Raw genomic sequence first — 18,214 nt, 5'->3', positions numbered from 1 at the left:
AACTACCCCTAAAGGATGTTGTACTTAGGCCCTTTGTGGGAACAGAGAACCAGATCTGGGAATTGTTCATTTGGTCTGGATTACTTTTATCACTGGAAATGTTTGTCGCTCCATCCCACAAATGCTGCTGCTGGCACAAATGAATGGGTGGCCCAGAAGTGGGAACGAGGAAGGGATTTGCTTCCTTTGGTGGAGGCGTCAGTGTCTGCGTTCCTCAGAGTTGAATTCACGCCTCCTTCCCCTCTGCCAGCAGAAGGAATGGTACGTTCATGTATTCCATGCTCTTTTCCTGTGTTCAAATCCCATTTCTCTTCCAGGGCTTCCCCCTAGCTATTGAGAACCATGTCTGACAACGGAGAACTGGAAGACAAGCCCCCTGCCCCTCCTGTCCGGATGAGCAGTGCTATCTTCAGTGCAGGGGGCAAAGATCAGTTGGCAACCAACCACAGCTATAAACCCCTGCCCTCTGTCCCAGAAGAGAGGAAACCCAGGCATAAAATCATCTCCATATTCTATAGCAATGAAAAAGGTAAGATGCCTCCTTTTTTCCACTTGCATTCCTTTACTCTCCTTTTGGTAGTGCTTTAGATGTCAGAGTCCAGCCTGTCCAAGTGTAGGGGATTGGAAAACCACCCCTTATTTGCTGCCCAGTTTGAACTAATGCATTTCCAAACAACCCCAATCAATGTCTGGCATTCTTGGGGATCATGTTACTTAAATGCAGATTTCCAGTTTAAACTGGGCACCCAGCTGGTTTGGAGGTTACTTCATGTTGATGATCATTTATATGGCACCTTGAGGAGAAAAAAAAGTCAGTAGAGAAATAGTGGTGAAGGTGCAGTTGTGTGAGGGAAAACTCAGAGAAGTTACATCTTTTTGTCTGTGAAACTGCACTGTTAGGATTGATTACTAGTGGAGATAAACCTGGGTTGCTGTAAAAAAGATTATTTCTGAGAAAAAAAATGCTATAATGAATACTCGACTGTATTTGTGTGTTGTTTGTCCTCTTTTCTGTATGGGGAATGCATGTGCAGCAGTGGAGCCCTTCATCCTGGCCCTCCAGAATGTGTGTCCATGTACAACAAAATAATGCATAGATAGAAATACCTTCTAACATCTAAGGTGGTAAAACTGCACAGGGACTTAAGCCTGACCTGAATCTGCTAAGCATTTTATTAATCTACTAGTTAACATTGCTTTTAATATGCACCGTGGAGAAGACCCTGCTGCTCTTGATGCCTTCCTAGTTGTGCACTTGGCTCCCTGTGCCTTGCTGCTGGTGTGCTGGGCAGGACTGGTTCAGTCATGCCGACACAAGTTTGGTTGTTAGAAGAAATTTTGCTCCTCTGGTTGATTATTCTGTTGGCTGAGTGTTTTTCCCAGGGCTGGTTTTCGCTCTCACTCAGCTGTGTGAGCAGCTCTGCAGCCATGCCTCTCCCTGGAGATCAAATCCAGAGAGACAGGCTTCCTTCTGTTCCTGAGATCTGGCTTTCTGCTCTCAACAGTAGGTGTGTTTCTCTTTTTGGAGGATGGAAGAATTTGGCCAGTATAGCTTTTGGAGGCAGAATAGTTATTTCACAAGGTCATTTACTGTGAAATAGCCTGTCTGTGGCTGGGCTATGGCAGTAGCTGTGGTGGTCTTTCTACTGACATGGCTGAGCCCCAAAGACCAGAGTCTGTAAGGAGAACATAAGAAGCTACTACAGGTTGGTGGCAGCACCCTGAGAGAGACTCCAGCCCTCTGAGGGTGCTGAGGGTGGCAGGTCTGGGTGCTGTCAGCTCAGCGTAGTGCTGTGTGACCGGAGGAAGTTCTACCTTAGCCCTTCAATCCTGCAGAAATGGTGTTTTACCATTTTGTTGTTGATCGCACAAGGAAATACCCAGAATTTGTCTCGGTGAGTTCTGCAAGGAAATATCATGGAAGGATCAAATCTGTCCATCTTCAGGCAAGGAGAGCAGTTTAGGAGCTGGGATGGCAGTTGTCTTTATGCTGTTTCACTGGTGGTTCATCAGAGCATTTGAGCCCCTTTACAGACAGGGATACAATGAAGTAGAACATAAACCCCACGTGAAGGAAGGTTTTCCTTGCTCTGAATTAGTAACAAATGGATTATGAATGCAAGTGGGTGCAAGTACAGCTGGTGAGCATTGTGACATTCCATGACACCTTTTTTTCTCCGTGGACATTTTCTCTTTTCGTTTTGATGGTGGGTTTGTTTGTTGCTGGAATGGGGAGGTGGTTGAAGAATTATCTGAAGTTGCATTGGCTCATTTGAAGTTTCTTTGAAGTCCTTTGATGCTTATTCAGACCACTCTAGATATTGACATGTACCTAATTCAGGGAAATTATTCTGCCTATTTGTTTAGCATCTACCTTCTGGTACTTAGTGTTGCGAACTAAAAATAGAAGAAAGAATTTCTGCTGAGAAAAGTAGGTTTTAGAGGAAATGGGTGTCAGTTTGTGTTTTCTAGATGTTAAAAAGTAATTCGAGTAATGTCCTCCTGAAAAAAAGCAGGCTTTCCTGCATGGCAAGGTATTAGGAAAAATGGAAATTGAATTACCTAACTTAAAGAAACTATCTGAAAATTGTATTTTTTTAATTTGGAAGGAACTTTTCTATTGGATGAGCTGCAGCAAGGCTAATGTAAATATCCAAAGAAGGGATTTTGGCCCTCAAGTCTGCAAAACTGGCTGTCAAATGTAAGCAGAACAGAAGTGGGCACAGTGTCTTTCTGGCACTCACACAATAGTCAGATGTTAGTTGTTTTGTTCATTAGCATGGCTGGGACGCACCCTCCCCAGAAATGCCCATTTAAATCCTTTTATTCTTTAAGTTAATCTGCTGGGAAGCTTTACAGAAATACTAACTTCCTGCCCAGATTTAAAAAATACATTGGGACTAGATGCAAAATAATCTGTCAGCCTGGGGTAGAAGTTTTGTCATGGGAAAAATGTCTCCAGGCAGCACTTAAGTTAACAAATCAGTACAAAAATGTTCAGTTTTCCTTTTCAGAAAATGAAAAAATCCTTGCCATTATCCTGAAATGTTGTTTGGCTTTGTCTGCACGTCTCTGTCCATATGATTTTGCAAGGTCCCTCCTGGCCAGCTTCGTCTGCTCCTGGATCCTCCCTTGGGAGGTTCTTGTGCTTTGGGGGACTTGCAGATGAAGAGGTTTAGCAATCACACAGTTTCTGTCCCAAGTCTGAGCTAGTTCTGTGCTGAAATAATCATAAGGGTTGGAAGGGATTATTTAACCACCAGTCATGGAGGGTTTTTCCCCCCGGTTCCATTGTTTAGGATAAATGAAGTGATAGTCATCTTCTTACTAGAGTACTTTATTGCCATGAATTTTCTTGGCTTGACTTCTGAAGTCAAAGGAACCTCTGTGTGGTTTTGGAAAGCTTTAAAATAGTCCCCTAAAACCAGAAATGTTTGAGCAGAAAGGATTGAAGGAGGTGCTGAGGGCATCACCCAGATCCTGCATGTCACGTGCTCAGGGCACATTTCGGTGTGGTTTCAGCTGGGGCTCAGCAACTCCAGGTGCACATCTGGAGTCAGCTGCCTGCTACCTCCAGCTGTTGGGAAACAGCTGTGTTTCTTGCCTTGTGTATGGAATTTGGCTGGGGGGAAGTGAGGGCAGCCTGAGGATGGGTTTGCCCTGGGAAATACCAAGGCTGGCACCTTGCTGAATGCCTGTGGCTTCATTTGGGGAAGAGTCCGGTTGTATTTGAGGCACCTTCTTAATCAGACAGAGCATTTCTCCAGCTCACCAAATCCTTCCAAAGGACCTGTGTGTCTTCCCCTCTTGGGAACGGGGGGCTATGTTGCTGTCTCTTCAGGGCCTAGGGGCAAATTCTGGGTCCCATGACCAATAATGAAATGGTAAAACACCCATTTCTGCAGGATTGAAGGGCTAAGGCAGAACTTCCTCCAGACATAATGCACTGCACCGAGCTGACAGCACCCAGATCTGCCACCTTCAGCACCCTCAGAGGGCTGGAGTCTCTCTCAGGGTGCTGCCACCAACCTGTAGTAGCTTCTCATGTTCTCCTTACAGACTTAGCTCTTTGGGGCTCACCCACGTCAGTAGAAAGACCACCACGTGCAGTTTGAAAGGAGCATTGCCCTTCACTGAAGGGATTCCCGTCTCAATCCGGAGCCCGAGCCAGGGGCTGGAGTCAGCGTGGCCTCAGCGTGGCCTTGTTCTCGGAGCTCGAGGATGTCCTGCCAGCTCATGACTCACCGGGCTTGCCTCTGGCTGGGGCTGTTTGTTTGAAGTGCTGCACTGCTGTTCCTGTGGGCAGAGCAATGGGTTTTAGTCTGCTTGCCTTGCCGACTCATGGGATCTGTGTATTTTTGGAAGGAGTGGGTTTATTTACCCAGCACGTGCTGGAGGGCTTGAGCACCAGCTCCTGTTCGCTGCATGTCAAGTGCTCCCAAACAGGAGCCTTCCTGAGGAATACAACTTTTTATATATATATCTCTCTATACATACATATGTTTCCCCTTGCTTCCACATAAAAAACTGCAAGAAATAGGGCAGAATTGGTGCTTTCCTTGGTTTTCACAGCAGCGAGTTTCTCCTGTGCTGTGACTGAGCGCCGTTAATGAAACGTCTGACAGCCCGTTGGCTTTTTGGCTCTGCTCTGTGCAGCCATATTAAAGATATCCTGTTTATAACAGCCGTGTCTTTCCACGGCATTGTTCAGCTGCAGGCAGCCCACATGGCTTTTCATTTGGGAGTATTGTCCTTGCTCCCCGTCCTTCCCTTCCCGCCAGCCTGAGGGGATTTCAGACGGATTCCTGGCTCTGAGCAGCACCATCTTTGCTTGCCTCGTAGTAACCAAGAGGGTGGTGCTGCTTTACCTGCTTTTTCCGTACTGAAACAAGAGGACTTTTAAGGTGAATTTAAAAACAAAGCAGAAAAATAAAGGAAAAACTAAAAAAAAAAACCCCGAGCCGCCCCCTGAAAACTCCCAAAACAAACAAACAAAAATCCGAAGCCCCAGGTGTTAGAAAATATCAATTCAATTGAATCTATGTTGGATTGTGCATGTGACCCTTTTAATTATCTGTTCCTGCTTCTGGTACTTATTATGCTTTCCCCCCCTTTTAATTTAAATTAGGTAATTGCTCTGAGGCTATAAACTCTTATCTTCATCACAGGAAGTCCTAGTTTGCATTAATTACCTTGAATTGAAGCAGTGAGTCAACTGAGTTTTAAGTGTCTTTAGGGTGAACTTGAGGTTGGAATGAAGTTGTCTTTTCTGCTGTTCTTAATCTATATTAAAATGTCCTTTTTTGCATTGTAAACACTTAATATGTTTAGATTTCATGTGCTCAACAGAGCACTCTGGTGCTCTTAATCTCTTATTTTCTTGCTGCCATAATATAAAGTATTTGAATGGAACAAGGTATTGGTTCTTGGAATCACAAAATCCCATCACGGCTGGGGTTGGAGCACCTCCAGGGATGGGGCAGCCACAGCTGCTCTGGGCACCCTGTGCCAGGGCCTTACCACCCTCACAGAGAAGAATTTCTTTCTAACATTGAGATCTTTGACTGTCTTTTTCAGGAAGCAAGAAGAAGGAAAAGGAAAGGCCAGAAATCTCCCCACCATCAGATTTTGAACATACCATCCATGTTGGCTTTGATGCTGTTACTGGAGAGTTCACTGTGAGTATTCCTGCCTTGGAGCACCTCAGGAAACACCACGGGTCAGGGCTGCAGCGAAGCCAAGGCAGAGCTTTAGAATAAAGTGCGAGTTAGTCTTTGTTTCTACCAAAGAACTATTTTTCCTGTGTGTTTGTACAGCACACTGTGACCTGTTAGTGCTTCTGCAGTGCCACTGTCACATCTGATGCTTTGTGTCACCTGGGAGAGGCCTCCCTGACAAACCCTCTTCAGTTTGCTGTCTTTAGTGGGTAACACTGGAGTTGTTGAGTGTTTCTGTATTCCCACCGCTCACATCTGGCCCAGCACACCTGGAAGAGTTGTGTCAGCACTGTGATCTGTGTTTTCACCTTTGGCCCCCCATCCTACTTGCTTGTGTGCTTAAGGCTGTGCATGTTATGCTTTTATAGAGGGAAGAAATTTGGTTTGCTTTTTAAGAACCTTTAGAGTATAAAAAGGATGCTTAAATCCCCCGTTTTTTCAGGGAATGCCAGAACAATGGGCTCGGTTGCTTCAGACCTCAAATATCACCAAGCTAGAACAGAAGAAAAACCCCCAGGCGGTACTAGATGTGCTGAAATTCTACGACTCCAAAGACACAGCAAAACAGAAATATCTGAGTTTTTCTGCTCCAGGTGAGAGCCAAGTGTGCAAGACACTGGAGTTGGGTATTTGGAGCACAGACTTCCTCTCTGTCAAAACGATAAATAAGATTCAAGTGCTAAAATCAAGGTGCATTTCAATGAGGCACAAATATACAAAGATGGATTGAAAACTGCCTGGAAACTGGCGTTGTCCAGTTAATTTCCTGTTTTAAGTGGAGAGGGGAAGAAAGGGAACTGGATCATTCAGAATAGCAGCCAAAATGAACTTGAATGGGCTGTGTTTATCAAGCTGGGGCTCTGGGACTGGGATGAACTGGTTTCATGCTGGAGACCTTGCTCCTCACAGCTGTCTCTGAACTTGATGTCACCAGCTGGTGACATCAGCCGTGCAGAATAATTTGTGACTCCTAGATGGGGGTCTGAGAGAAGGACTGTCCCACAAACAGGTGCAGTTTTACCTACTTTTCTTCCAAATTCTTTCTGAAAGTAGCTGAGTAGTAAGGCTTTGTAACGTTTTTACCCTGTACTCTACAAAGTTCTCTTTTTATTATTATTTTCTTTCTGATGATTGTATGTATTCTGCTATTTGTCCTGTTTAGAAAAAGACGGTTTCCCTTCAGGAACGCCAACGGTGAGTGTGTTTGCTATTATTTGGATATTCTGTGATGCATACAAGTTCAGGTCTTCTCTACTTGTTATATCCCAAATCTTGAAGTATTAAACGGTATAAAGATTAAAAGTATAAAAATTAGGAATTTTTTTTGTGGAATAAAAACATAAATTCGGGTGGTCAATGATGTATTTCACTGGAGCAACAGTGTTTGAGTCTCATAGTAAAATGTAATAACTTAAGGTTAGGCTGAGGGGTTTAAGTTATTCTGACATCAGTAAGAATTCTTTTATCTTAATATGAAGAAAAAACATGAAGTCTTTAATACTGTGGGGGAGACAATTTGTTTATCTGTCTTTTTTAAACTTTGGTAAAAATGCAGACCAATGCCAAAGGTTCAGAACCATCAACAGCTGTGGCAGATGATGATGAGGATGATGAAGAGGCTCCTCCTCCTGTGATTGCTCCACGGCCAGATCACACAAAATCGGTGAGCAGCTGTAAAAACTGACAGACCTGCATTTCTCAGCATTGCAGAACTTCTGCTTTTTAGGGAGGTGTTTAATTTGGGCAACAAGCTGCTGTAAGTTTTTAGGGGAAACTTCTGTTGTTTGAATTTGCTAAGAAAATACCTCATTTCTGAATATCAGTTGGATTAGAAATCCTGTAGTTAATAGAATCATAGGATCATTTAGGTTGGAAAAGACCTCTCAGATCATTGAAATTTGTTGATTTCTTTGTCAGCTTGTGTTGAAGACGGTCCAGTTATGCTTATCCTTCAACCCAGCATGTGAGGAGGAGGCTTTTTATTCCTAAATAAAACCAGTAAGCAGTTTGTGTAACTTTGCACAGCACAGTGATCCAGGTGTAATGTATTTGCTTTGTGGTATTTGATTGGATTGCAGTGTGGTAGCCTCTCCAGGTACACCACCTAAACCCCAACCAATGCAAATTTTAGATTTGAAAGCTTTTTTCACTCACAAAGTCATCAGCACTACAGGAACAGTGAAATGCTTGAGACGTTGTTCATGAAGTTTTAGGGTAGCCCTCATCTACACACCTTGGATCCATGGTGTCCCAGGGATCCCACTTACTCCAGCTCCTTCTTTTGGCTGTGGGAGCTGTACATTTTGCCTCTCTGTTGCCCACTTCTCCCAGGAGTGCAAATGTGAATTACGTTTATTTGTCTAGGGATATTGCTTTATAATTTCCCACTCTTGGGGGATTTAGACATCTAAAAGGTGAGAGGTCCACAGCTGGATATTTCTAGAGTAGCTGTGTATGTTTGTGAACAGCTCAGGAGGAAATTAAATAAAGCTCCAAGAAATTAAATCCCTTAAAAAAACCCCTTAAATTGGGGACAACTGGGAAATAATTTAGAATCACATCCTTCTTTTCATGGCAATCACAAATCTTTTGCCTTTAGATCTTAGTATAAGTTGATCTCAGTATTAAATAGTGGTTTCTGCTCTGTTAGCTAGTATGGCTTTTAAAGAATAAGCAGATAAAAAACTGAGAAACCCACTGTGGAATGTGCTGGCACCCGGTCTGTTCAGGAGGTGCCTGGGTCTCTTTCAGAGGTCAGTAATGTTGCCAGCATCTTGATTTATGGAACTTTAATGTGTCTCAGGTCTGATTTCTGCCTCGTACCTGTTGTAAAACGATGCTTGGGGATCTTTGCAGAGCTGTGGTGGGTTTCTTCTGAAGGTCAGTGATGGCAGAGCAGGTGCTCAGGTCTCTGGTGTCCCTTACAGATTTACACCCGCTCTGTCATTGACCCCATCCCTGCCCCAGCCGGCGACACCTGCGCCGACAGCGCCTCGAAAGCGGGGGATAAGCAGAAAAAGAAAACCAAGATGTCAGATGAAGACATCATGGAAAAACTACGTAGGTGCCTTCATTTCAGATAAACAAAGGCTTTAGGGCTGGGGGAGGACTGTATTCCAGTTTTGCCCTCACCCTTGCTTTGTGTGCAGTGCAGTGCTTGGGTAGCTTTGTGTCCAGCAGCAGCTGAGAGCGCTGCATTGGCTCGGGTGGTTGGTAATGCTTGGAGCCCTGTGGGGTGGAAAACAGTGATACAACAGGTTTGGGTTTGTGTCATACATGCACATCACAGTATCACAGCTGAACTTTAATCAAACCATAGTAACACAAAACAGTTGCTGCTGTTGCTTGTTCCATAACCATCTTGATGATGATTTTTCACCCTGTTGATGCTCCCATGCACCTTTGGCTGTTGGGGCACCAGCTTTGCTACTTGAGCTGACCCACTCTCGGGTGTATCTTGGCCAGGCCAGCCCTGCTGTGGGGGGACAGTGGGATTGGATTGACTTTTTGATTGGTTTTTTTTTTCCTATTTTCAGGCACTATTGTAAGCATAGGAGATCCCAAGAAAAAATACACCAGATATGAAAAAATTGGGCAGGGGTAAGTATTGACTCCAACTTTTGTTCCCAGTGTTAGCAGCAGGGTGCTGTTCTCAGCCTCACACCACTTACTGTGCAGGCAGAGACGTTGGCTTCCATTCAGCAGTGATAAATCACAGAATACCCCCCTAGTTAGGGTGGGAAGGGACCTTAAAGTCCATTCCTTAAAGTTCCACTCCCTGCCATGGGCAGGGAGACCTTCCACTAGCCCAGGTTGCTCCAAACCCTGTCCAATCTGACCTTGAACACTTCCAGGGATGGGGCAGCCATGACCTCTCTGGGCAATGAAGAGTAAAGCAAATAAACAGTGAAGGTGTCACACAGTGGTGGAAATTTTGAATTGAAAACTGAAACAATTTTGTGTTTGTGGCTTCGCTGTCACATTTATGTCATTACTCAGGGAAGTGCAAGTTGCTGTAACATTTTTCTTTCTCTTCACAGGGCTTCAGGTACAGTTTTCACAGCTATTGATGTGGCAACAGGGCAGGAGGTAAGATTCCTGTGTTCATTTTTTGTTTAAATGTTCTTCTGTAGGTGGCTAGAATGATTTGACTGATTTCCTTCAGTGGCTCTCATCGCTGCTATCAACCTCTCAGATCTGTTTGTCATAGTCATTTGTAACAGTGTGTGCCTTGTTCTACAGTAATCAGATGATGAAAGCTAAAAATAGAGATTTGTCTTTCCAGTGAAAAGCAGAGGGAGTGAGGTGTTCCAGATGTGAGTTTGGAAAATGGTTTATCCTTCAAGAATTGCAGGCGTTGGTGTCTTGTGTTTTGAGAAACGAAATTTTGTTTAGCCTTTGCACACTTGGCTGTGCCTGTCTCTGGGGTAGCAGCTTGTCTTGTGTGGTGCCCTGTTGTAGTCAGAATGTCTTCTCCATGTCCTGCTCTTTGCTTTATCCCTTGGTTTCTCCAGTGAAATTGATGGCATCAGCAATGCTCTGCGTGTTTGTCATCCAGTGGCTGTGTCTTGGGGGACAACCCAGAGGGCTTCTGGGACTCGAATTTTAGGAATTACTTGTTTCTACTTAACATCAGATTTCCTTAATTTTCTTTCAGCACTTTTCTTTCTTTCCTAAATTTTCCTTTCAATATCCTCAAGTAGGCATTCCTTAGGTCACTGATAAGTAAATGCCCTTTCAGCAGTAACCACATTCAGCAGTCCTGCAGTGGAGCACCATATCTTGATAAAACACGAGCCTTGCCATCAACTCAGTGTGTGTCTCTTAGTTTGCTCTCGACACACTGCAGTATTTCATGTCCTCTTACTGACTGCAGAGTGAATTTTGGGGTCCAGGGCCTTTCTTTGACCTCCTCTGCACTTTGCCATGCAGTTGATGGCTTGCAGCCTTCATGCAGTGCTGGGGTTTCCTCTGCTTCATGCCTGAGGATAGGGTTAGGTCTGTTCATCAGTAAGAGGAACACTCCTCTTAGAGCTACACAGCGACAGGACAGAGGGAACAGACAAAAATTGCCATAAGGGAAATTCGAGTTAGATATTAGAAATGGTTTCCCTCCCAGGCAGGATGATCAGGCATGACACAGGAGCTCAAGAGGGGTTGTGGAATATCTGCTCATTGAGGTCTCCATTCCAAACTCCCAAAAGACCCTCAGCAACCTGCTGCACCTCCAATTACAGTTACTTTGTCACTCTGTGCCATACAGTGATGAGAATTTCTTCCTTTAATGTCCTTGGCAATATAACAATAATTTCTGCAGGTTGGTGTTGGTTCTTGTGTTTGGTTTTGGAGTCATGGGCAGGTTGTCTTGCAGAACTCCAAACTGCCTCCTCAGAGTGTTGAAGTTAACAGAGCTGGGATGATTCTTCTCCATTGTAAACTGTAGTATTTGTCCTTGTTAGCTTATTTCCTGGATAAGGTGGGTCTTTATCTTCCCTTTTCTCTCTGGGATAGTTCATTGAATTAATGGCTTTGAGAGGAATTTTTTCTGCCTCCCAGCATTTCTTATACCCAAACACCAGTTTGGTCAGAATAGAGAACAACAAATTGCCTCACCTTGCATTGGAAGGCTCACATTTTCTCTCTTGAGTTGCTACAGGATTCCTTCTGCCTTTTCACTGTATTAAGAGTGACTGAAAGGTTTGGGTACTGAGGTTTGAGATTGCTGTTTTATTTTGCCCTATTCAGGTGGCTATTAAACAGATCAATTTGCAGAAACAGCCCAAGAAGGAGCTGATAATTAATGAGATCTTGGTAATGAAGGAGCTAAAGAACCCCAACATAGTCAACTTCCTGGACAGGTAAATGCAGCCAGCTGGCTGATTCCTCATCCCAAGGGTTACAGGAGGTTATCCCTTACACAGACCTGCTCTTCCTCTACCTAAGGGTCTTGGAAGCAAATGAGGCTGTCTGTAGACTGTCACCCTGATGGCAACAGGGACATGCTTTTGGTTTTCTCTTTGTAGTTACCTCGTAGGGGATGAATTGTTTGTGGTGATGGAGTATCTGGCTGGAGGCTCTCTAACAGATGTGGTCACAGAGACGTGTATGGATGAAGCACAGATTGCTGCTGTCTGCAGAGAGGTGAGTGTGGAGGTGCTGGGTGGAGGAATGAAGGGTGCTCTCTATTCCCCTAATTTTTATTTTAGGTTAGCACTAATTGCCACAATTACTGCTGAAGCCATTGAGTAAAGAATGAATGGTACCATGAGCAGAAATCAGTATTAAAATTGCAGAAACTAACAAAATTAGTTTAACTCAGAAAACTGGGGCTTTGCAAGTTGTAACACAAAAGAGCTACAGTGGTGTTTGAGGTGGGTGTTTGGGAGTGTTTGGTGATGGAGCAAATAAAGTCTGTGGATTTGGTACCTGGGGTGCCCATCCTGCTGACACTGTGAACAGATGGAGCAAATAAAGTCTGTGGATTTGGTACCTGGTGACACTGTGAACAGAAAGATATGAATAATATGGATTATTATTAACAGAATAATATGAATAAAGTTCAGGGAGGAGCAATAGAGAAGTTTAGCAGCTGGAAGGAATGGCTTTTCTAACTTGGACTAACAAAGAACATTCAGAGGCACGAAGAAAAAAAAAAATCTGCATATTCATGTATGGGTAATGTACGAAGGAGAAGGAAAAAAAAGAAAAATAAAAACTCCTGAAAGCTTTGAAGTGTTTTACAGAAGGAAGAAGGGGAACTGTGTTTGCTCACAGTGTGAAAGTGGATCTGCTGAAACAGGAGTACGTTAAGAAACACGTACCAAAATAAAGATGAACTGAATGCAGACTATCCCTTTCCCACTTCAGTCATTCCCATGGTGTGTGACATCTGTAGTTCTGTGCCAGTTTAGCTTTCTTGAGGGATTTCTCAGGAAAAGGATGCTCCAGAAGGTTGTAGTTGGAATAACGGGGAGGTTGCAGTAAGATTTCAAATGAAAGTGTTAAAAGCAGCTGATATCACAGCTTATCAGTGGTTTCTGCCCTGAGCAAGTGCCAGGGTATCCAGCTCAGGCTTGATTTTTATCGTGGCAGGAGGAGAACTGTGTTATCTGCTGTGCAGGAGAAAGGGAGGCTTTTAAAAAGCCCATCTGACTCCATCAGCATGACGAGTGTTTTTGTGACTCACCCCAAGGGAGGGGAGGGAAAGCAAACTTGCACAGTAACGTGTATGGACAGGGAATGGTTTCCAGAGAAACCAGAGCTGGGAGCAGAGAACCAAAAGAGTAACTATTTACTGTGACAGTCATGAACTTTTCTGAGAGAGAAATCAAATACTGAGCTATTGTACTTCATCAAAACTCTGCTGCCCAGTGTTTTAGATACATTTAATTTTGCAAATCAGTGTCGCTTTGCTAAAGCAAACCAAGATGAAAAAAGCTCAGTGGGGACATCTGTGCCAGGCTGCAAATGGCAAATGTTCTGCTTAGATGGAAAGAGAAAAATGTGGCTTTTTTTCTTTTGCCTTTTATTCTCAAATAACAAAAGTAAATTTCATTATGGTTTTGGGCAGAAACTTAGTGTGAAAGGTTTTCATCTGAAAACAATACAAACCAGTATTAGTGCCTTTCAGAATGAAGATGTTTTACAGCCTTCAGTGTAGAAGTTGTGTGGATGTTGGGCATGAAGCCTCACCAATTCCTCTTGTTGAGACCTCAGCCTAAAAAGCTCTCACTTAATCCTTTATGGTTCCACTGTTGAATCTGTGGGATGTACCAAAATTAACCTCAGGGATTTCTGAGAGCATCTTGGGTGATGAGGAGTTTAAGGATGCATTTGTTAAGATAGGGAAACTCCATGGTGAAATAATTTTTGACCTTCTGAAATCCAGAGTGGAATTTTTTAGCCCAAGAGCTTCCTCTGCTGGTTATCTTCAATAATACTGTTCTATTCTTGCACTCAGAGCTGGCTGAGGGTGTGAACATGGCTTTGAATTTGTATTCACATACAGCAGTTGTGTTTCTGGATGCTGAATGTTGGTTTTTCTCTCCTGTCCAGTGCTTGCAAGCGCTTGAGTTCCTCCATGCCAACCAGGTCATCCACAGGGATATAAAGAGTGACAACGTGCTGTTAGGAATGGATGGATCAGTTAAACTAAGTGAGTAGCAGACAATTGTTTCATGTTCTGTTTTCCCTTTTCCACGAGTCTCTGGCTCTGAGTGTGTAAATTGGTAGAAGGAGAATTAGCAGGGAAATTGGAGGTGGATTTGTATTGGCTATGAGTAATAGAAATCAATTCTGTTATAAAATGTGTGTTGGACAGCAGGTACTGATACTCTGAGGGCCCCCCAGGCTGGGGCTGTGAACGTGTTGGCCAGGCAGGATGTTGAAGCAAACCTGTGGCCCCATGAATACGTTGGTAAATAGGAAGGAACTGGCACAGACAGTGAAGCAAAATGGGAATGATTGCAAGAGCAAAGTTGCAGCAAACTGCTTTGTTAAGGTGCTGTGACTTGATGTTAATGCTTTTCCCCATTCATTGAAAGGCCACTAACAAGAAAATTGGGCATTATTGGTCATTTATTGAAGTCTCTTCTTACTCTGTACCTTTTCTTGGACTGGAAGTGTACACTTTCATTAATATAATCATGACAAACCAAACTGCTTGCTTTTCAGGTAATTGTTATGCATGCATGGGCTTGTGCAGTAAATCCTTTTCTGGTGTGTGTAAATAAAAATGGTGTGAAAGCACTGGTAGCTGTCAGGACTGTTGAGAATGAGGTGTATTATCTGCCTTTCTGCTATGTAGGAATGTACAAAGCATGTAACAATCAAAGAGTTAAGGCAAAAAAGTGTGAAGTAAAAAGTGTTTTTAGTAGGAATTTGAAGTGCCATGAAAATGTGTCTTAGCAATATTCCTTATTCTAGATGGTTTGCAGTCTCATTTCATTTATGAGATGGAGTGTGAGGAAAGATTACAAGCAACCTGATTTGTGTACCAGCACTGTTGGATGCGCTGCTCGCTTGCACAGGGAGGTTTTTTTTAAGGATATGACGTGTCTGTGCACAAGCTGTGGATTCAGAGGCTGAAGAGAAGTGGACAGTTAGAGCAGAGGATGCGGCCGAGAAGAGTTAGCTGGGGAAGGATCAAAATTGCAAAGGAGGTGTCAAAGCAAAGTGGCCAAAGGACAGAGTGAGCAGCTGAGCCAAAATCATCACCCCAGCAGATCGGGGGAGGATGAGGAGGAAGAAGACATAGAAGACAGGAGTCAGCTGCAAAAATGCCCTGTATGAAGGGGAGGTGGTGTAATCAGTGCTGAGCAAGCTCTTCTGGGGCTGTGTGATTACACTGCTTTAGCAAAAGTTTAGAGTGGGAGAAGCTGCACCTTCTTTTTGAACTCTTCTCCTTCTCTGAGGCAGTCTGGTGACAGGACAGGTCTCACCACTGCAGCTACACATGCTGCTGGTGGGTGAAACTGGGTTCCTGCCCATCTTCTTCCTCTGTGCTGGTGGCTGCTGCTGGAGGCCTGGCTGGGAGGTCAGGAGAACACACTGCAGCTGGACTGGTTGTGCAAATGGGCCGTGCTGGGAGGTGACTGTGACACCTTGATAAGGCCAAACAGTGCAGGAGGAACTTGGTGACTCCTATAGGTTTGATTTTTTTTGTTTAGTTTTGAGTTGTTGTTTTTTTTTTTTTTTTTTAAGGCAGCATTTTGACTGTCAGGGTGGGGTAGTTCTTTGTTAAATGGTCTTGGTACAACTTGGCACTTCATGACTTGGCTCTTTCCTTAGCACTGCTTGGCATAACACTTCCAAAATCACCCTGGAATTTAAATTTCTCTCTCTCTTCTCTCCCTCTCTCTCTCTCTTTCTCTAACTTAGTGTCAATGATAAAGTAATATCTGTCTCCTGCCTTAACTGTGTTCTTATTGATGCTTTACATGCCTGGGAAGTGGGAGTGCTGCAGCTGGATAAAGTAACATGATGGGACATGCATTGCTGCTGCACCTGAAGGCTATAGGAATAGGTGACTTTTCTCGTTTTCTTGAGTGTGGTTGTTCTCTTTGGTAGTTACCTTGTGGAAAGGTTTGTTTGTCCAGGTTCCTGCTGCTGAGTGGGGTTAGCACTGCACTTCCCTGGAGCCTTGTTTCCATGTCTGTCAGCTGTAGTACCTGTATAGATGGCCAAAGTGCTGTGAAATGTTGACCTCAGTAGCTGCACAAGTACAATCTGTTTAGCAGGGCAGAAGCCATGGATTGTGGATGTATTTCTTCTGGTTCAGGCTGTATAACACACCACGTGCAGAACACTCTCTGCCTGTGCTCTGCCTGAGTGCTTATTTTGGCTGTTACCATTCTGGGTACTCTTGAAGGAAGGACTGAGCAAAACACCATTCTTCTACAGGGTAATTCTTGTAACCAGAGGGCAAAAGCTTTGTCTTCACTCCATGGAATTCTGCCCTGCTTAAGCACCTTCAGGTTTTGCATCTTCATTGCACGTTGGCTTTTTTAATACGGAGAATGTTGTGGGGGAGGAAAGAAGAAACTGCCCTCAAGCCCCTCTCAATGAAATATATATGTGTAGCAATAGAGAAGTCTTCTAGGAAAGCCACTTGTTGGCATGCACCAGTTTAACCTCTTCAACTTGTGTTGTCCTGCAGCCGACTTTGGGTTCTGTGCCCAGATCACCCCCGAGCAGAGCAAGCGCAGCACCATGGTGGGAACTCCGTACTGGATGGCTCCCGAGGTGGTCACACGGAAAGCCTACGGCCCCAAAGTGGACATCTGGTCCCTGGGCATCATGGCTATCGAGATGGTGGAAGGAGAGCCCCCGTACCTCAACGAGAACCCCCTGAGGGTAAGAAGCCCTGGCGTTGCTGGGACTGGGTGTTCACCACTGTCAGTAATTGTTCATTGATTGTGTCTGCATTAAAAAGAAAACGAAATGAAAAAACCAACAAGCTTCAGCAGTACAAGAAAATTCCTCCAGAGGAAGAAAGCTGTCTTGAATTTGCAGTCAGCCTTACCCTGACTCCCCATCCTTGGAAGTGTCCAAGGCCAGGTTGGATGGGACTTGGGATAGTGGAAGGTGTCCCTGCCCAAGGCAGGGAGTGGAACAGGATGGGCTTTAAGGTCCCCTTTCAACCTAAACCAGTCTGGGATTCTGTGATGGTACTTAGAAGATTTGCCTCCCTGTAACTGAAACACAGGACTTTGACCTCAGGCCTCTGTGACAGTTTAGGGAAAGTAAATCCATGGTGTTATGGAAAGTGCTGCTGTGTCACAACTTGATACTTTCTTTGCTAGGGTCAGTATCTGTTGCCACAAGATCTTGAATATCATTTTGCTACTAGCAGGAATAGGTCATGACTGCCTACACTTGTGGCATTTTTACAGTTCCATTCTCTGAAGTTGAGGAGAAGTAGGCTGCAGAGCCCTCTCATCTGAGGGCTTGCCACCAAGCAGGTCAGTTTGGCATCTTTTAAAGCTTGGTTTTGGTTGTACCTTATTCTTCATTTTACAGGCTTTATATTTGATAGCAACTAATGGCACCCCAGAACTCCAGAACCCCGAGAAACTGTCCCCGATATTCCGGGATTTCTTGAACCGATGTTTGGAGATGGATGTGGAGAAAAGAGGATCAGCCAAAGAATTGCTACAGGTGAGACTCAGCTTTTCTCACAGTGTGAGGTCCAGAAGGCACACTCAGGTCAACCACACCATAGACTGGCACCCTTGCTTTTTTTCTGTGTTTTCTCCTGTGAACTGTAGTGAGAGCAGTTGGTAGGAGAGATCTATAACACACTCCAAAGTTGTTCCATCATAATCTGTGCCTTCACTCTGCCACTGCCAAAGTTTAGCAACTCCCTTCAGGAGGTGGCCATTGATAGCATTTGCTCTGCTTTTCATACTTACACTTGTGAATGTCCAACTGTGAATCAGAACTCCAGATAAAATAATCTGCTGGTCTGACATCAGCGTTCAAGCCTTGAAAAGAAAAGTTTCCCTTCTCCCCAGGGTTCTGCCCTGCGAGCTGAGCAGCTGGAGCAGTGTCCTTGCCATCGTGCCACCGTTTCTCTTTTTATTTTTGATTTTTGAATACTTTCTGTGCACTGGGAAAAAGCTGGTTTGTTAAATGGGATCTGCTTGTAGGCAGCATTGTGTGAAGGAGTGATCCCACTCCTTCACACAATGAGTGATCATCCCCAATGATGCTGTTCCTGGGGAGAGCAGTAGAAGATCTGAGGCAGATGATGCAGAGGCTTTCCCAGTAAAGCCAGCTGCTGCTTCTTATCTTTCTCTGACTATTTTTTGTTTAGATCTTTGTTTTGCTCACTGCAAGTGCAGCTTCAATACTCACATTTTCCAAAAACAGTGAGATATTCCAGGAGAAACTCCATTGGGCAAGGCAGTGTGAGCCCAGCCAGCTTGGGATCATTTTGTCCTTGTAGCCATCAGGAGAAACACATGAAACAAGTCAGCAGTTCAAATGCAGAGTCA

At 44.2% G+C, this 18,214-nt stretch overlaps 1 protein-coding gene across 1 annotated transcript in view; it reads left to right on the top strand.

The window, feature by feature from the left end:
• Window positions 1-317: 317 nt before the first annotated feature.
• PAK2 (p21 (RAC1) activated kinase 2) overlaps window positions 318-18,214 on the top strand; it is a 21,600-nt gene continuing 3,703 nt past the window's right edge. Inside the window, exons 1-13 of the mRNA XM_008629509.2 lie at window positions 318-529; window positions 5,578-5,678; window positions 6,160-6,310; window positions 6,880-6,911; window positions 7,273-7,380; window positions 8,645-8,777; window positions 9,254-9,317; window positions 9,758-9,806; window positions 11,463-11,575; window positions 11,741-11,858; window positions 13,773-13,872; window positions 16,375-16,571; window positions 17,238-17,375. Of these exons, the coding sequence (XP_008627731.1) occupies window positions 343-529; window positions 5,578-5,678; window positions 6,160-6,310; window positions 6,880-6,911; window positions 7,273-7,380; window positions 8,645-8,777; window positions 9,254-9,317; window positions 9,758-9,806; window positions 11,463-11,575; window positions 11,741-11,858; window positions 13,773-13,872; window positions 16,375-16,571; window positions 17,238-17,375 (1,491 nt within the window). The 5' untranslated portion in view covers window positions 318-342. The remainder of the gene's footprint in view (window positions 530-5,577; window positions 5,679-6,159; window positions 6,311-6,879; window positions 6,912-7,272; window positions 7,381-8,644; window positions 8,778-9,253; window positions 9,318-9,757; window positions 9,807-11,462; window positions 11,576-11,740; window positions 11,859-13,772; window positions 13,873-16,374; window positions 16,572-17,237; window positions 17,376-18,214) is intronic.

Source organism: Corvus brachyrhynchos, unplaced genomic scaffold (genome assembly GCF_000691975.1).
Source record: "Corvus brachyrhynchos isolate BGI_N302 unplaced genomic scaffold, ASM69197v1 scaffold223, whole genome shotgun sequence".
Taxonomy (NCBI): Eukaryota; Metazoa; Chordata; class Aves; order Passeriformes; family Corvidae; genus Corvus; species Corvus brachyrhynchos.
Note: the sequence above shows the minus strand (reverse complement) of the source record. Positions and strands in the feature narration are given on the sequence as shown.